This window comes from Notothenia rossii, assembly GCF_949606895.1.
Source record: "Notothenia rossii genome assembly, chromosome: 5".
NCBI lineage: Eukaryota > Metazoa > Chordata > Actinopteri > Perciformes > Nototheniidae > Notothenia > Notothenia rossii.
In genome coordinates this window covers 88923262-88942171 of record NC_136903.1, presented here as the reverse complement: position 1 = coordinate 88942171, position 18910 = coordinate 88923262, and the positions used below count along the sequence as shown (strand labels likewise).

At 40.6% G+C, this 18910-nt stretch overlaps 1 protein-coding gene across 1 annotated transcript in view; it reads right to left on the bottom strand.

Annotated features, from left to right (window-relative positions):
• Window positions 1-163: 163 nt before the first annotated feature.
• Window positions 164-18910, bottom strand: part of LOC307039521 (serine/threonine-protein kinase 3/4-like) — a 44751-nt gene continuing 26004 nt past the window's right edge. Inside the window, exons 10-11 of the mRNA XM_079681645.1 lie at window positions 10264-10415; window positions 164-3177 (exon numbers count right to left, since the gene is read on the bottom strand). Of these exons, the coding sequence (XP_079537771.1) occupies window positions 3019-3177; window positions 10264-10415 (311 nt within the window). The 3' untranslated portion in view covers window positions 164-3018. The remainder of the gene's footprint in view (window positions 3178-10263; window positions 10416-18910) is intronic.

Sequence of the window (18910 nt, the reverse complement as noted above, 5' to 3'; positions counted from 1 at the left end):
TATGGGGGATTTCTAAAATGCATGATCTGTTTGTGTTTTGAGAAAAACACATCATAGACATGTTTTTATATATTTTTATATATCTGAGACCTATAATTGATGCCTAAAAATAGCATGATAAAGCAGTTTAAAACTTAAAATGCAAAAATAAAAGACAGAGGTGAAACGTTCCTTAGCTTTTATTAGACAGGCAAACAAAAACAAAATACAAAAACCAAACATGAGTGATTGTATGAACGACCTCTCTGCAAACTTTAAGGCGTAAAATAAACTTCAGAAACTTTTCAAGCGTCAAACAAGAAGTGCGAAACAAAAAAAACTCAGAAAAAAGTTAAGTAGAAACATCGGAGAAAATACATAGTTTGCACAAAGAGGGAGAGAAACCGGTGTTTTAAACATGTTTGCTCCACTTCTCCTTGTTCTTATAGTCTATCTGTTGGTTTGTCACAGTTTTATATGGACACCAAAGATGCCTTGAATTAAACACTTTATACTCACACTGTTTGAACCCCTATGTCCTATTACTGAGAGTTAGTGGACCAAAGATCTTATAAAACATAGAAACAGCTGAGAATGAAAATCAAAAAGATGAAGTGATATCTCGGAAGCTAAGAAAATGAATAAATAAACACTTGATATGTTTCAGCAGGATTTAGACATTTCACTGATTCACTTATTAAATAAATTAAAGCCTAGTTAAGTGATTACACGTAATTAACCTGACACAATGTTACCGTAATTCAGATCATTTTCACAAACTGGCGATGATTCTTTGAACACGTACCTCTCTTGTTTGTATTTAATAACAAAGGTTAAGAGAATCACTTAAAGCCAAAGAAGCATTTAGAAAATGTCCAAAAACATCAGAACATTTTCATTTCTGTTTAATATCCAGTGATAACGACTTGATTTCTGATGCCAGATTTCACGATCAGCACCAAACATCAGATTATAACAATCAATCAATCCTTTTATTTTAACCAAAGAAAATCTATAATTCGGGCCATTGTAGGTTCAAAAATAAATATACAGAGCCCCTGGAAGGATTGTATTTCAAGAAACAAATGTGAATGACTGAGGGTTGATTACAAAACTCAAGATTTATGAGAAAAATATTGGTTGTTTTTAGTAATTTTGCTTGCAAGTTTCTACATTTTTAAGCTCGTAAATTCACACATTTTGACTTGAAAACTCGTATTTTTCACTTGAATTAACCCCCTTCTCTATTTCCTTTTTTACTCATTTGTTTTGACCTACAATGGCGCCAACATGCCGTCGTATAAAATCCTCACATATCAGATCACTGTCAGAAACAAAACAGCAGAACATCCAAAAATAAGGCAGACAGAATAACATTTAAAAAAATCCCTTTTGTTTTTGCCTTTTCACTCTTTTGCTGCTTTACCTGAACTCACTACAGGATTTATCAAAGGTGAATATTAAACTGTGTTTCCCTGCCGAGCCTAAAGCTTAACACATATTCAAAGGAACACCATGTGTAAGACAAAAACTAAACAAGGCAGACAGAACAATCCCTTTTGTTTTGTAACGCAGAAGAGACTTGTGCTCATGAGAGAAACCGTGCACACGAACGAGTCCGAACGAAACTGAACCTCAAGCTGAGAGTTTATCCCCAGAAAACATCCGACACATTTCAACGCTTATTATTTAAACATAACTTAATAAAAGGCGTCCAGTTTCTGTCATTCAACCCTTTAACTCATCGATTTAAACCTTACAGATACAGCTGTTGTGCTCATTTATAAACAGACTATTATTTTACACCCTGAGGAGATTCTGACCTGAGAAGCTGGTTTTTAAATCTGTTTAAATCAAACCAAGCTCCTGCTCTTCTGTAACCACTAAACCTACGTAGAAAAATAGAAATGTTGTGTAGAAAACAGAGCGTCCAAAGAGGAGGAGGGGCAGCTGCCTTTTTATTTTTTTTAAAAGGGGGGGGGGGGGGGGGGGGGCGCGATGTCGTTTCAGTGCCAAATCAGAAATAATAAATCCTGGGAATAAAAGCTTTGTTGATCCGGGTCCAGCTCTCTTACTGCGGGGGAAAGAGATGCTGGACACGGGGAGGACACTCCAATTAAACACTGAGGACACTGGAGGGGATTTAAAGACCCTTCAAATATTAACGCGGAGGAAAATCTGAACTCCAAAATATCAAAACGTTCAGGTGTTTCCAAAATATTCCCTTTACCTGAAGGGACCATCAGCTGAGTGAATGACCCAGTTAGTTAAGTTAAGATTAGAGTGGCATCTTACAATAACTTAACACTTTGCTTTTCATATTTAATAAATGGTTTATTGATCTTTTAATCTTGTGCTGGAATTGTTTTGAACTATAACGCGACGAGTAATCAACGCTGAGCTTAAGAAAAGGTGCTTTTATAATTAGATTTAACTTCCTCGTAACCTCCTGCTTTTTAACGCATTCAATACGACTGATCCAACGCACTGGGTCTCTTCCTGCATCAACACTAGTCGTTGGTATTTTACACTTTTTTTTTTTGTATTTTGAACTCTTAAGTCGAGGGAAAGACGCTTCTCTAGACCTTCACAGTCTAAAGTGAGAACACTGAGCAGCAACACTGAGAAGAGACGTTTGCGGACGAGTACCTTAGTCGAGCAGCCAGCCGTTTAAATGATATTGTACCGCGCGGTTAAAGAGATTTGAACAATCATCACTGTGGTTTAAGACAGCTGTGTAACAAACAGAGAGAGTCCAGCGGATGGGAGACAACATATACGTTTCAGAAGCGTCTTTCCCGAAATCATTCATCCAGGAAAAAGTTTTTGAAGACTCCAAACAGGCAGAAATATTGTCATTAATATCCTGTCCAAAAGCTCTTTGGAAGTTCTTCTCCAGCAGTTCGATCATCAGAAGTCTTCGCACAGTTTTACACATCTCGACGTCTCTTGAGCAGACATTTTGAACGATCCTCAGCTGTCGTTGGTTAAATCTGCCGCAGAGAATAACGAGATGAAACCTCCGACTCTTCCTCCGACTCAGAAGTTCTGCTGCCGCCGTTTCTTGGCCTCGATGGCGTCCAGGATCGGCTGCCTCTTGGTTTGATATCGCTGCCGGATCTCCTCGATCTCCTGCTCCATCTGAGGGTCCAGAGAGGCCAGACGCAGCCGGAGCTCCTCCACCGTCCACGAGTTCACCTGAACACACACACACACACACACACACACACACACACACACACACACACACACACACACACACACACACACACACACACACACACACACACACACACACACACACACACACACACACACACACACACACACACACACACACACACACACACACACACACACACACACACACACACACACACACACACACACACACACACACACACACACACACACACACACACACACACACACACACACACACACACTAAATCATCTTCATGTTTATCTTATACAGAAATTACAGCTGATTATTAGCTAACATTGCCAAGTTCTTAAAACTGGAAATGAGTCAGCATCTCAGCACTTATGACTCCTTTGAGTTCAAGTCATTGGTTTTCTGAATGTGTGTGTGTCAGGGTTCCTGCAGGTTTCACCAACTCAAATGTAAGACTTTTTAAGACCACTTTGAATAGAATTTAAGAACTATTTCACGGCAAGAAAGTATGAAGGAAAATTGCTATGAAAGAAGAAATACGTCCCATAATGACTTTCAAAGTAAATGTATTCACGTTCAACATAAGAACGATGACTGAGCATAACAGCTCACAGAACTGTGTTAGACAAAAACCAGAAAGAAAGAACTGCCTAATCGTGAAAGGGTGTGTGTGTGTGTGTGTGTGTGTGTGTGTGTGTGTGTGTGTGTGTGTGTGTGTGTGTGTGTGTGTGTGTGTGTGTGTGTGTGTGTGTGTGTGTGTGTGTGTGTGTGTGTGTGACAAGAGCTATCTTCTGAGCTCTGCTCCCTTGGCTACACTCTTTCATCGTTGCTGTTGTAGTATTGGTGTTTAGCTACGGTATATAGCATCCACAGCACCTCCGCTTTTAGGGTTGACGTAGACCCAAACGTCGCCCGGAGGCAGTGGTCCCGTTAACCGAATATCTTCTGTCTATGACGAATTCTTTTTAACAATGACGGAAAAATTGAAAGAAGTCTGTCATTTTTGACGGATTAGAACAAACTCGGAACAGCGCCAAAGTTCCCCCGCAGTGAGGCTCCGGTGTTTGCCGTGTTATGCATGCCCGCCCAAAAGGAAATGATATCGTTTCCAAACCGTACTTTGCCGTACAGATCACTGACATATCTGGGAGTTTTTGCTTTACGCTGTGCACGCTCCCGAGAGGTGCATGCATATCTCAGGACATTCATAACACCGGTGCAACGGTTCACGAGCATGCTCTCGCTAGCTGAAGCTTGGTTGCTAGGCTACTAGCTGGGTGTTCTCCGATAAGGGGCCGGGGGAAACCTTTCAAATCCCATCAATTTTAAGACCTTTTAAATCATATTCAAGACCTTTCTAATAACTAATTTGAATATCTCCTTACCAATTTAATATAATTTACAAAAGCAGAACGTTTTCAAATTCACAACCTCAAAGTGTTTCAGGTAACCTTAAAAAAAATTCCTCTTAAATCTAAACGACAGGTTGCTGCGTGTGTACTCAGCCTCTCCTTGTTGTTAGTATCATTAGCCTCCACTAACAGACACTTAGGAAACACTTTGAACTTCAAAAAACTCCTGATATGATCGAGGTGTCTGATAAGTGTTTCTATTTCAGTCAGAGTGCTGCAGCTGCTGATCGACACTGAATCTCTTCCTCTCCGAGCTGATAGGGACCTGATGTGTTTTATTCCCCCCCCCCCCACACACACACACACACCTCGGGGGGATTCAGCCTCTCAGCTTTTACCAGCAGCACTCCTGCTATTTACGACCCACGATCAATAGAGGTAAAATAACACTGAGGTCCTGCAGAGAGAACGTGAGGAAAATGGAGAAAAATGTTTCCTTAAAGCCTTTCAAGGACCCTATCGCCAAAAAGTGCACCTTTTAGTCCCTATAAAATCACATAAAACAAAGAAAAGTAGAAGCTATTAAAACTTGACAAGCGACAAACAAAGGAAGAATAATCCCAGTGGCGTTTCTGCCTCTTCCTGCACCGTTCTTCATCTGTTATTTGTTACGTTTGTGTATTGTTTAAGTGTGGAAACAATAAAATACACATTTTTAGCAAACTGAAAATCCCTCCAATGGAAAACCCTGCAATGAAGCTCAAAAAACAACTTTCCTAAAATGTTGGTTTCATACATGATTTATTAAAAAGACATCAGATCACACGCGTCCATTCAACCAAAACTAAACCAGCGTGGTCTCTGGGAGAAGGTCTGTTCTGAACGATATAAGAGCAGCAGTTAGAGAGATATGGATGGACTGATACAACCACAGTCAGGAAAAGAAAAATCTCTAAACTATTATTAATATTTTACAAGAGGTGTATCGATACGTGGATTTTAATTTAACAAGTAGATAACGTTTGGTACGCCAAGTGACCCAACAGCTGTTTTACAAGCCAGTAGGTTTAGTAATTGGTAATCTTGAGAAAGTAGCAGGTGTATGATTGATATTAAACGTTTCCAAACTAAGAAAACCCTGATCAAAGTTGGTACATTGGTACGCCCTGTGACCCGAACAGATGTTTATGTTTACTTCTTTCTAACGGTTGATGAGTTATAACTGGATAGTTCTGGCAGCTCATTACTGGTAGGATTCTAATTGGTTAAGCCCGGATAAAACTAAAACTGGTCATCATGAGAAGCCAACAAAATTATTTTAATAATAATATAACAACAGCTCAGTGTTGCCCTCTCTCTTGAGCACTGAAAGCAGCACTAATTCCTTAGAGATGTCCCGCCCCTAAGCCTATCCCGTACAATGTGTTGTAAAGGTCCCTACACACCAAGCCGATTTAGGCCTTCGATGGATGTCAGGTCGTCGATGAGCGTCCTGTCGCCCTACTCAGATTGGTGTGTCCCGCACCATCGTGTCTTTTCGGCCGTGCCGACACCTTCCGCCGCCGATTCGACATGTTGAATCGGGAGGCTGTCGGCAAAAGAAATCACTCCGATTGGCTGTTCAGCTTAGCGAATACACACTACCGCCGCCTGCTGGTAAGGAGAGTTATTGCCACTCACGCATGCGCAGTTCGTACGTGCTACTTTTGCTGTCGGCTGAAGTCTTTGTGGTGTGTTCCAGTGCGACTGTTGGCCAAGGAGACGTGAGGCGACGTTAGGCGACACAACAGTCGGGTCCGTCAGGACGTTTTCTTTGGGGTCAGTTTGGTGTGTAGGCCCCTTAAGAGCACAAGTGATGTCACTTTGTTCCAGAAGTAAACAAGTCCAATCAAGGCGTTGATGAGGATATTTAAAAAATAAAAAAAGATTGGGTATCTTAGCTGTATTCAAGCACATTAATTTGTGTCAAACTGAAGCTGGATATATCTGTGGATACACTTAAAACATGTAATCTATGACCATAATGTGTTGGATAAACAAAAACAGCCTCGCACTGCAGATCCAGAGCGAGCCAAAGTAATAACTAGTGCTTTAAGAGTGTTTATCGCTGGGTATATATGAGACAACACAGCACAGTATGAGCAGATTTACTCTGAATGTATTCTGTATTTATGCTCAGATATACACAGGCTGGACCATGAGTTTATTCAGTGGTGGTTTGTTTTGAGGTTAGGTGTCAGACCACGGGTGTCAATTAGCACACTTATCTCCAAAAATGTAAGTGTTTCGAGCCCCGAGCATTTCACTTAGTCTGTTGTGTCTGCTCGGTTTAAATAAGGGCAGCCTAGTTCAGGAATTACATTCAGATGAAGCACTACATTTACAGACATTAGTGTTCATATTTAATCCTTTCAACCTCTGGGGTTTCACTTTCTGTCGGGTTTTGTTAGACGAGATTTCCGCCGATGACAGGAAGGACGGACACAAGGAGTGAGAGGACGGACGGAAAAAAGAAAGCCAATAAGGGACAGAATATAAATATAGGACAGAACGGAGCAATTAAGAGGATCTGATGTTGTACGTCTGCTGCTTAGGAATAACGCAGCTTAGTGCTTTTTCTGCTGCATTATAACACCAGTGAGCTGGGAGAAGCACAAGAAACAGATATAATGGTAAATATTAAAAAAGGCGGGTGAATATAAACTTTATACATGTCTTAAAATGAGGGTTTTAAACTATAAAACAGTGGAAGTGTGGTTGCTATAAGAGAGATACACTTAAATAGTGAAATAAACCACTCACTGATGCAGAAATCTAGTTTTCAATCAGCTAACACTAGGATATGTTTTGTCACACTACATTAAAGGAACATCTGGAAGCCAAACACAGAAATAGCTCAGCATTCAGATCTAAAATTAAAGAGTCAGCATGAAGCTGTCAACAAGCTGCTTCAAAGTGTTAAAGACGCCACGAGAAATTAGCTATGTATCCGCACATGTGAAAGTCTAATGGGAGAATAAATCCCCCCCGAGAGGGATTTGTGTCATAAAGTGAATCCGGTTTCATTTCTACTCGTAATGCTTCAAACTAGGGCTGTGCAATGAATCGTATTTTAATCTCGATTTTGGCTTGCAACGATTCCGAAAACTACGCAATCGAAATAAAAAAGATTATTTTTGCCGCATTCCCTTTCGCAATAATGCTCTCAATTTCTCTTGCGTTATACATCCTGCGTGCGCTTTCACCCCTCCCTAAAAGCTCTCTCGGCCAGGTTCTGTTGTGACTTGCAGTCCGTTTAATAAATCCATATGAACACGTTACAAGGGAAGCTTTAGCTGACGTGTCCACAGCAATGTGCAAAACACCCATTCAAGATGCTGATGTGTGACAGTGTCCATGTCCACAGAGAGCAGTATTAAAGAACCACTGAGTGTCAGGGTCATCGTGTGTGTGTGTGTGTGTGTGTGTGTGTGTGTGTGTGTGTGTGTGTGTGTGTGTGTGTGTGTGTGTGTGTGTGTGTGTGTGTGTGTGTGTGTGTGTGTGTGTGTGTGTGTGTGTGTGTGTGTGTGTGTGTGTGTGTGTGTGTGTGTGTGTGTGTGTGTGTGTGTGTAACACGAACACACACTTTGTTCTTTTATACTCAAACAATCACTACATGCTGAAACAACATCGTACAATTCAACATTTCACAACCCAACTTCACTATAAGAGCAGGAAAGATCTATTTTATCTCCCTTTAATGATTAAAAGTACCCAGAAATGATGCCTTATTGTTGGAGAAACAGAAGTGTTCAGTGCCTCTGAGCATGTGAAGATGAGCAGCAGATGGGTGGTCCTGGGAGAGAGGCCACCTCGTATTTATAAAGGTCACATATTTAATATTTAATACCAGCAGCTGCAGCCATTTGTCCAGCTTAAACGTCTGTGGGCAAAACAACACGCTGCATGGACCTGCTGTTGCTTTCTGTATCCTGTTGGCTGATACAGTCATTTGCACATTTTAAGCTAACCAATGTAGCAGCCAGATCAGTCCTGTGCGTTTTGGTATATTTGGGCACTCAAAGACAGTGTGTTGGTACATTAGCCAAACATATAACTGTTTGTCAATTAGAGTTGCCAGAAACTGACCATGATCAAAATCGATTATTCGGCAGCCCTGGCGGGAGAGAAAAAATGCTATGCGCAGCGTCTTTCTCTGTAAGCTCTTTGGCGTGCTTCGCACTCAAATGCGAACGCATTGTTGAGGTTGAGCTGTGATAGACCAACGTCTTTTCGCAGAGCTTGCATTTAACTTCCTTTGGACTTGTAAGTTCGAAGTAGTTCCACGAGGAGGAACTCTTTTTACCTGCCGCTTTGTTCATCTTTAGTCGCACGTGAGGGAGAGGGGGGGTGGGGGTGGGGGCGGTGTGTAGCGTGCTGCAGCAGCAGTCTGCTCTGCACGCAGGCTTCCTCCAAGTTTACAGTAAAACAAACTGGTGGTGTGACCAATGACCATTTACAATTATTAATACTATTACTATTATTAGCATTAGTCTATATTTTGGTTGAAACTAAGCCAGAAAAAAAAAAAAAACATAAATAATAATAAAAAAATATATAAATGAAATCGATTTTTAAAAATAATATTCGATTATGGAGACTGTAACGAATATTCGAATAATCGAATAATCACTGGCATCCCTACTGTCAATGTGTTAATGTTGCCAGGGGGAAAAAAGGGTTTGTTGTATGGTAATTTCTCTGCAAAATGTTACAGCTACATTAGCCTGGAAGATAGCAATATGGGGCGCTGACTTTGATGAATTGAATGTCTGTTTTAGACGATAAATAAGATAAGAATGCAATGTCTGAATTCAAGGTGCAACAGCATCTGCTTAAAGTCATCCTAGTCTGCAAAATAAAGCTGGACAAAAGAATATTCAGTATGTGTTGTGCTGTGTGTGAGCTAGTGTTGAAGATTGTTGGCTCTGGAAGACAGCTGAAGAGTGAGTGGATACCTTCAGAATACATCACCGCAGTATACTGACTAGTGTTAATGTACTTCCCAGTCAGCACATTCACTCTCTATAAAGTTGTGCAATGATGATTTATTGAATGCTGAACTTGAAGTGGCATTTCCTTTGTTCTCACGATTAAAAACAATGGTACCTTTCCGTTGTGTTTTAGCATATTGCAGAAAATAATCTCTGTGGCTAATGTTGCGCTATAAAGGAACTACAGCAAGGTCACATGACTTCACATCACCACCGCTAAGCTAAAGGAGGCTAATGTTGGGCTATAAAGGAACTACAGCACGGTCACATGACTTCACGTCACCGCCGCTAAGCTAAAGGCGGCTAATGTTGGGCTATAAAGGAACTACAGCACGGTCACATGACTTCACGTCACCACCGCTAAGCTAAAGGTGGCTAATGTTGGGCTATAAAGGAACTACAGCACGGTCACATGACTTCACGTCACCACCGCTAAGCTAAAGGAGGCTAATGTTGGGCTATAAAGGAACTACAGCACGGTCACATGACTTCACGTCACCACCGCTAAGCTAAAGGAGGCTAATGTTGGGCTATAAAGAAACTACAGCACGGTCACATGACTTCACGTCACCACCGCTAAGCTAAAGGAGGCTAATGTTGGGCGTAATGACGTTTAGTCGTCTCATTTAGACACTTGTTAGCAACCCTTGTTTTTAAATTCACCAGTGGGGTATTTACTGATGTATTTTATATCGTATAACTAAATATTAACTTCAAGACTCACCACTTCAAAGTCTCCGTCAGCGGGCAGCTTGCGGTTGTCTGCGTTGTTTTCTCCTCTTCCTCCTCCCTCGTTGTGACTGTTGGCCTCCTTCTCTTTCTGCTCAAAGTACTCGAGGAAGGACGGCTTGGACGGCTGCATCGTCTCGTTTTTCCCTGTTGGACACATCAACGTTTAATCCATTACAGCGGGAATACAGGAATCATTCTGTGTGATGATGGAGCTGAGCCATGTTTGTAGTTTGTGTCAAAACACAAAGGCACAAATACAAGAGTTAACATAATACATCATTTATTATACAGAGTCAAAACACATGCCCCTCGAAACTGTTTATATCCACTGTTGCATATTTGGATAAAAGTATCGGCTAAAAGACATGTTAAGTAGAGTTGTGCATGTCTTCTTCATTGGTACATTGGGTAAAATGTCATACTATTGGATGAGGGACGAAGAGACTGTGTTCAAACATGGAAGATATTTTGTTTGAAAGATATAAATAGAGACATTTGACACATTTTTCCGTGGATATAATCGACATTTACTTCCAGTCAGTTCCTTATTCTTAGAAGCTTCTTGAGGAAAGGACTACTTTAACATTCGGTCACATCATGACTCAAGATATATTTTAAGTAGTGAAGGCTAATTCAAACAAACAGTGCCTAAAAAAAGGCCTCATTTGGACTTTAATAGGTTATTTCTGCACCCAATTGAACACACTAAGTGGAGATTTGTGTTTGTTTGTAAGTCAGTGTCAACCATCCAGGGAGATTTAACATTCCAAAGACTAAAAAAACACAGATAGGTCAAACATAGTGGAGATTTTCCTTGTACATCTACACACCCAAATATAACTTCATATAAGAGGTTACTACAACAGTGAATCCACTTCTTTTTAAAAAGGTGCAGATTTGCTATCCTCCCAGATTCCTATTTTCTGTTCAGAAAGCAAAATAAAGAAGATTTTACCATTTTTTTACAACACACCAAAGCACTCTCTTAATGTATAATTTGTTTACAAAAACTGTTATAGAGGGGAGAGCAGCAGCATCGCTTTGCACAAGCAGACTTCTATGAAATTTAGGAGGAAGCCTTTGAGTTTCAAGGAGCAATCAGAACGTCAGTAAGTGTTTCCTAAAAGCACTCAGGAAGTGCGCCGGACGCTGAGGCAGATATCTGTAGCGGCAGTTCTACAACTTCTGTATCTGGGGCGGCTGTGGCTCAGTGGAATGTAATGTATCAGTCCGTGATGAAACTGGGCTGAAAAATACTTACCCCATTGACTTGCATTGAGAAAGAGTCGTCTGAAAATCAGATTATTATTTTTTAAGCTAAATAAACTACCTAGCACGAACAATTGTATAGCCCTTATTTGAATTATTAGGTTTTTAAAGTTGCTTTTAAAGCTGAATCCAGATTTATTTTTCTCTTTCCATTCATTCTACAGAGCCGAAAGCGGGAGATCAGGGGCGGAGCTTAATGACAGGAGGCGGGGCTTAAGAGGAAACTCAACTGTGATGCTCTATGAGCCCATCATTCGGGGGGTTTCTCAATGTCAAGTAAAGCTGCTCCAGAGCCACTATTTCAAGCATACTACGTCATCGAGGGCCGCCGAAGGGCCGCCGAAGGACTGTTCCAATGTCCAGCATACTTGGAATTCTACCGAGCCCGGCGTACTTCGTTTGGAGAAATTTCGAGGCTGCACATATGTAGACTCCGCGGTCTTAAAACCCCCACAATGCTTTGCGACCGGATCAATTTCCCCAAATTTGTTGCGGAAAATGTAAGACGGGGCCTCTCACATGACGCACACCTGCACACCTGTTCCACTCTTCGTTTTCCGAATGCCAGGAAGTATTCTTGCCTCGCTTCTGAAGCAAGTGACTCGGAAGACATGTGCTACCAAGCAAGCGTACTCGACATTGAGAAACACCCAAGGTACTTCTGCTCTCGACAGCAAGGCATGATGGGAAATTTGTGACGTTTTGCTCTCAAGAGTCAGGTTAATTGTGCATCAGCACCAATAAGCAGCTCTCAGGAATGAACGAGGCCTTCGACGCTGTATCCAGTTCTTAGAATGCATCCACGGTTTCCTCTGAATCCATCCTGAGCACTAACTTCCATTCTGCATTATTAAAGAAGCTATAAGAGCGGAACAACATCAAGATAATATATCGGAGTGAACTCTATTGAAGTGTGGATCAATACATGTTAGCCACTCGGTCAGGTGAGGAGAAGTGAGACAGAGGCTTCAACGTTAAACCCCTGCTTTATAAAACCTAAAGGACACAGAGGAGGACACAATGAACAGCTTGGCAGCTTCGCTTTTACGAAATGAGTAGAAATACAGACTCATTAATAATGGTGACAAATCATTGAAATTAAAGGTTATTCAAAATGTCCTTTCAGCTTTTTTTATAATCAATAACCATAATAAGGGTATGTCATTTAATTTAATTAACAAAGGAGTTGAACTACAGTCTCTCTCCGCAGAAACATTATTCATTAGAAACATTTTAATCCATTTGATACTTAACCTCTTTTTATAATCCATATTAATTAAAAAAGGGGGTTTAAAGGCATTATACTCCCAAAAACACCAACTAATCAGTGTTTGTTTGTCTGTAAATGTATAAGTACTTAGATGATTAAAACATTTGTGAGTTTTCCTATAACCTACACGAAAATGAAATCACTTAATCTAAAAAAGTAGACATCCTATTTAATATGTTTTACTTCTTTTTAATGGGAAAACAAAGTTAGCTTACTGCGTTGTGTTTTTGTCTGTAAATGTGCTTAGATGATTAAAAAACGTAGTTAAAGTTAGTTTAAAGAGCACATCAAAAATAATCATATTCAACAGGGTTTTATATAAAAGCAAACTGGGCCAGACGACAGAAAAGATGCAAAAACATGAACTCAAATGTAAAAGAAAACACATCTGTGCTGCATTTTTGTAGTTGTTGAGTGGGAGGATGTACTGAGTGTGTGGTAAAGACAAGCCCTATAGAGACTGTGCATTTTTATTTCCTGCAGTGCAGCTCAGTGTCTGATGCATGGCTTTAATAAGTCGCTGTGCTGTAAACAGAGGCTACTGCACAGAAGAATCCTCAAGTATTCACATTATTCACTTTCTATTATGCTCCGTTACGCTAACCATTACATTGTGTTCTGCCATTAAGATTATTCACAGATTTAAAGCAAACATTTTGATCATCACTTGAATGTTATAGCATCTCTCTGGTTCCTTTGACAAAAAGCCAATGGGATTTGCCACATATGATCACCACTTGATGATTTAAGAAGTAAAAAGCTAACATTGGGCTATAAAGGAACTACAGCACGGTCACATGACTTCACATCACCACCGCTAAGCTAAAGGAGGCTAATATTGGGCTATAAAGGAACTACAGCACGGTCACATGACTTCATGTCACCACCGCTAAGCTAAAGGCGGCTAATGTTGGGCTATAAAGCAACTACAGCACGGTCACATGACTTCACGTCACCGCCGCTAAGCTAAAGGCGGCTAATGTTGGGCTATAAAGGAACTACAGCACGGTCACATGACTTCACGTCACCACCATTAAGCTAAAGGAGGCTAATGTTGGGCTATAAAGGAACTATAGCACGGTCACATGACTTCACGTCACCACCACTAAGCTAAAGGAGGCTAATGTTGGGCTATAAAGGAACTACAGCACGGTCACATGACTTCACGTCACCACCGCTAAGCTAAAGGAGGCTAATGTTGGGCTATAAAGGAACTATAGCACGGTCACATGACTTCACGTCACCACCGCTAAGCTAAAGGAGGCTAATGTTGGGCTATAAAGGAACTACAGCACGGTCACATGACTTCACGTCACCACCACTAAGCTAAAGGAGGCTAATGTTGGGCTATAAAGGAACTACAGCACGGTCACATGACTTCACGTCACCACCGCTAAGCTAAAGGAGGCTAATGTTGGGCTATAAAGGAACTATAGCACGGTCACATGACTTCACGTCACCACCACTAAGCTAAAGGAGGCTAATGTTGGGCTATAAAGGAACTATAGCACGGTCACATGACTTCACGTCACCACCGCTAAGCTAAAGGAGGCTAATGTTGGGCTATAAAGTAACTACAGCACGGTCACATGACTTCACGTCACCACCGCTAAGCTAAAGGAGGCTAATGTTGGGCTATAAAGGAACTACAGCACGGTCACATGACTTCACCTCAACACCGCTAAGCTAAAGGAGGCTAATGTTGGGCTATAAAGGAACTACAGCACGGTCACATGACTTCACGTCACCACCGCTAAGCTAAAGGCGGCTAATGTTCGGCGTTTATTTGTCTTATTTAGACGCTTGTTAGGAATGGGACCATCCGAGGGGCATGTGAACGTAACATTTGGCATTGGCAGAGGTCTGTGCTCTCTAAGTGGCATTCTAGATAATATAGAGCTGCTTATCAAACTTTAAACAGAAAGACATCTTGGTAATGATGATTAATGCAGAGAGATTAAGTGGTTGGCTCACATTAGCTAACATCTCCTCTCTGATCTCACTTATTATCTGTAGGTTGTTGTCATTCGGGCACACCATCAATCTAAAGTCTAGTGTCCGCCTGACATAAAAGTATTAATGTCTGTGTATTCTCTGTTTGGCTGCCAGGTGCCTCCACACTGCACTAAACTGCCAAGATAGCAGACCTTTGAGAAGCCATTGTTTGAGGCGAAGACCCAATATGGAGCTGTCTCACAATAACCAGATGAAAGTTCAGAGCCAAAAAGATCCATCATCTAACGGGCTTTGATTTGAGTTTGGTATCGGGTGTTGCTGAGCAATTCTCTGACTGTCAAAGAGTTTTTCCAACTGTGCGTCTTTTTCCTGCAAACCTGCTGTGCTTTGCTTTTCCAACCTCATGTGGAGGCAAGCGAGCTCCGTTTTTAATCGACTGCATGCATGGTTTCCTGTAGTGTAAAGGTACTCATTACTGTGATGATAATATTGAAATTTCTTCAAAAAGGTAAGAAAGCTCACAACGTTTTTAAAATGAGGAAAAGTTTTTATTTTTGTTGTTATTCTCTGTCAAAGCGTTGTTGAGTTTTTAGAAAAGCGCTATATAAGTGTCATGTATTATTATTATTAAAAGTCCAGAGTTTGTCAACCACTTCAGAAAGAAAATGTAAATCCTCTGCTTATATTGCAGGAGAAGAATACTTAATTAAAGTCTCCTCCATCACATTTGTCTTCATCTTGAATGAAGGATATGATGATGTTCCTTAAACTGGAAATAATTTGATTTGACAGTCATGTATCAGCCCAGAGATGTTATTCTAACCCTCCCTTCTCATTTAATAGAGTTACTGTACTGTTCTGTATGCAATGTACTTCCACTCCTGTTCCCAAAGGCTGTTATGTAACAAAGTCTATTGCAGATTCACACAAATATGTTGAGCCTCATGGACTAAAGTTACAACAAAAAACAATGGTGCAGGGATGACAATGTTTTTTTGTAGGCTGACTTTTTTGGCATCTCTCGACAAAAGCCGATGGGATTTCTCGATTGGATTTTGTATTATTGCAGAAAATAGTATGATACTTGCACATTTGGTTCAGCAGGATAATCTTGAAATACTAGCATCATTTTTGAAGAGTAAATGCAATCATCAGAAGTAAAAAGCTAATGTTGGGCTATGAAGGAACTACAGCACGGTCACATGACTTCACATCCCACCGCTAAGCTAAAGGCGGCTAATGTTGGGCTATAAAGGAACTACAGCACGGTCACATGACTTCACGTCACCACCGCTAAGCTAAAGGTGGCTAATGTTGGGCTATAAAGGAACTACAGCACGGTCACATGACTTCACGTCACCACCGCTAAGCTAAAGGTGGCTAATGTTGGGCTATAAAGGAACTACAGCACGGTCACATGACTTCACGTCACCACCGCTAAGCTAAAGGAGGCTAATGTTGGGCTATAAAGGAACTACAGCACGGTCACATGACTTCACGTCACCACCGCTAAGCTAAAGGGGGCTAATGTTGGGCTATAAAGGAACTACAGCACGGTCACATGACTTCAGGTCACCACCGCTAAGCTAAAGGAGGCTAATGTTGGGTTGTGATGATGTTTAGTAGTCTCATTTAGACACTGTAGCTGTAGAATTCACCAGTGGGGTATTGACTGACGTATTTTATGTCGCAGAACTTCAGCTTGTGATAATCACAGACCTTTTTTCAGGCTTCTACGAAAAAAAACATTCAAAAACATAATTGACTTAGAAAGAAGCTAACTACGAGTAATCTCTGACCAACAAGTCGCTAAAAGGGTCTGCAATGTCTTCCATCCCTTTACACCTGGCAATGTTGCCTTCAAATGTGCCCGGTAAGAAACCGTTTCGTCCATAGGTAATTATATTAAGTTAGAACAAATAAGCAGTTTTCTTACTTTTATCTCAGCTAAAATGTCTGATCAGTAACTTCAACATGTCGATCCAGCTTCTTCTTAAAACTTCATAGCCACAACATGAGTGGGCTGGTAAGTATTTAAATGTGCTTATGCAGGATGTGAAGGTTTGAAACATGGCTTTTTACTTTAAACTCCATCCTGAAACCGTAAGGAGTCAAGTACTTTAACTTTTGAGTAATTTGACATAAAGAAGCACTTGATCTATTTGACCGGACATGGTCTTTAGTATAGCCGAGCTTAAATGTTTAATGAACACCCACCACTTAAAGTAAGTCAAACGTTTGAGCAGATACTCAAATACAAAATTAACATTTAGTCAGAATCCCATCTCTCTATAACGGAGACACATACCTTTTGATTAATAATGATATATACTTTGACTATCTAAAATGTACAGCAGAATAATCTGATTTTTCTGATTCATAGAGAACGAGAAAAAGTTGAGGAGCTCGAAGAAACTTCAAAAGTCACAAGGTTCATTCTGATGTGTTTATTGATTTATCGGCTGAGTCCCCGCCCGCACCCAGTCGCCCTTTTTATAATGAAATCACTTTTCTCCTTTAGGCCTTTTTCCACATTCTGACAGCAGATGAGGAAACGCTTATTTTCTGTTTCATATCATAATATTATTCTGCTCCTTTTCAGGTGTATATCAGTGTGTAGTGTCTCTACTTTAAAGAGTCCTCTCCTGCTGATGTGCAGGTGTATATCAGTATGTAGTGTCTCTACTTTAAAGAGTCCTCTCCTGCTGATGTTCAGGTGTATATCAGTATGTAGTGTCTCTACTTTAAAGAGTCCTCTCCTGCTGATGTTCAGGTGTATATCAGTATGTAGTGTCTCTACTTTAAAGAGTCCTCTCCTGCTGATGTTCAGGTGTATATCAGTATGTAGTGTCTCTACTTTAAAGAGTCCTCTCCTGCTGATGTGCAGGTGTATATCAGTATGTAGTGTCTCTACTTTAAAGAGTCCTCTCCTGCTGATGTTCAGGTGTATATCAGTATGTAGTGTCTCTACTTTAAAGAGTCCTCTCCTGCTGATGTTCAGGTGTATATCAGTATGTAGTGTCTCTACTTTAAAGAGTCCTCTCCTGCTGATGTTCAGGTGTATATCAGTATGTAGTGTCTCTACTTTAAAGAGTCCTCTCCTGCTGATGTGCAGGTGTATATCAGTATGTAGTGTCTCTACTTTAAAGAGTCCTCTCCTGCTGATGTTCAGGTGTATATCAGTATGTAGTGTCTCTACTTTAAAGAGTCCTCTCCTGCTGATGTTCAGGTGTATATCAGTATGTAGTGTCTCTACTTTAAAGAGTCCTCTCCTGCTGATGTTCAGGTGTATATCAGTATGTAGTGTCTCTACTTTAAAGAGTCCTCTCCTGTTGATGTTCAGGTGTATATCAGTATGTAGTGTCTTTACTTTAAAGAGTCCTCTCCTGCTGATGTTCAGGTGTATATCAGTATGTAGTGTCTCTACTTTAAAGAGTCCTCTCCTGCTGATGTTCAGGTGTATATCAGTATGTAGTGTCTTTACTTTAAAGAGTCCTCTCCTGCTGATGTTCAGGTGTATATCAGTATGTAGGGTCTCTACTGTGACATGTCTCCATGCTTTAATGTTGAAAAAGCTCTTTATTGTTCTCATACTACCTGTGCTGCAGCACCTCTTTTCACCCTCTGTCTGAAACCAGAGCCCAGTCTGCTCTGATTGGTTAGTTGGCCGGCTCTGTTGTGATTGGTCACCCCCAAAAAAGCCTCTTAAATCTCATATTTTTCGGAATGAAAACCAAGACATTTAAAGACAACACCTCAAACTTTGAGAATTCTTTTTTGCTTATCTATAAAAAAGTATCTTCATATTGTATAACGAAGATAATGGGTAGTTCCAGTTTTACTACATAGATATTAAAAGGTTTAGAAAGGTTGTCCGACTCTAGTAACAGAAAACTAACAAATAAATATATGATAAAAAGTAGTAATACAAGCTGTGTTTTGGTCATTATCTTTTGTCCCTATCAACTCTTTATTGTGTTCCTCCACCAGATCCGATGTCTTATCACCATGGGGATGTTTACTTTGAATTACAAAGTCTAAATGTTAGGGTTAGTTTTCTAGCTGGAAGTTTCCCTGTCGATAACGAAGCTTCCCCGAGTGAGACATTTAGTTTCGGTGGGATTCAGCTCAGTGGCATCATTAG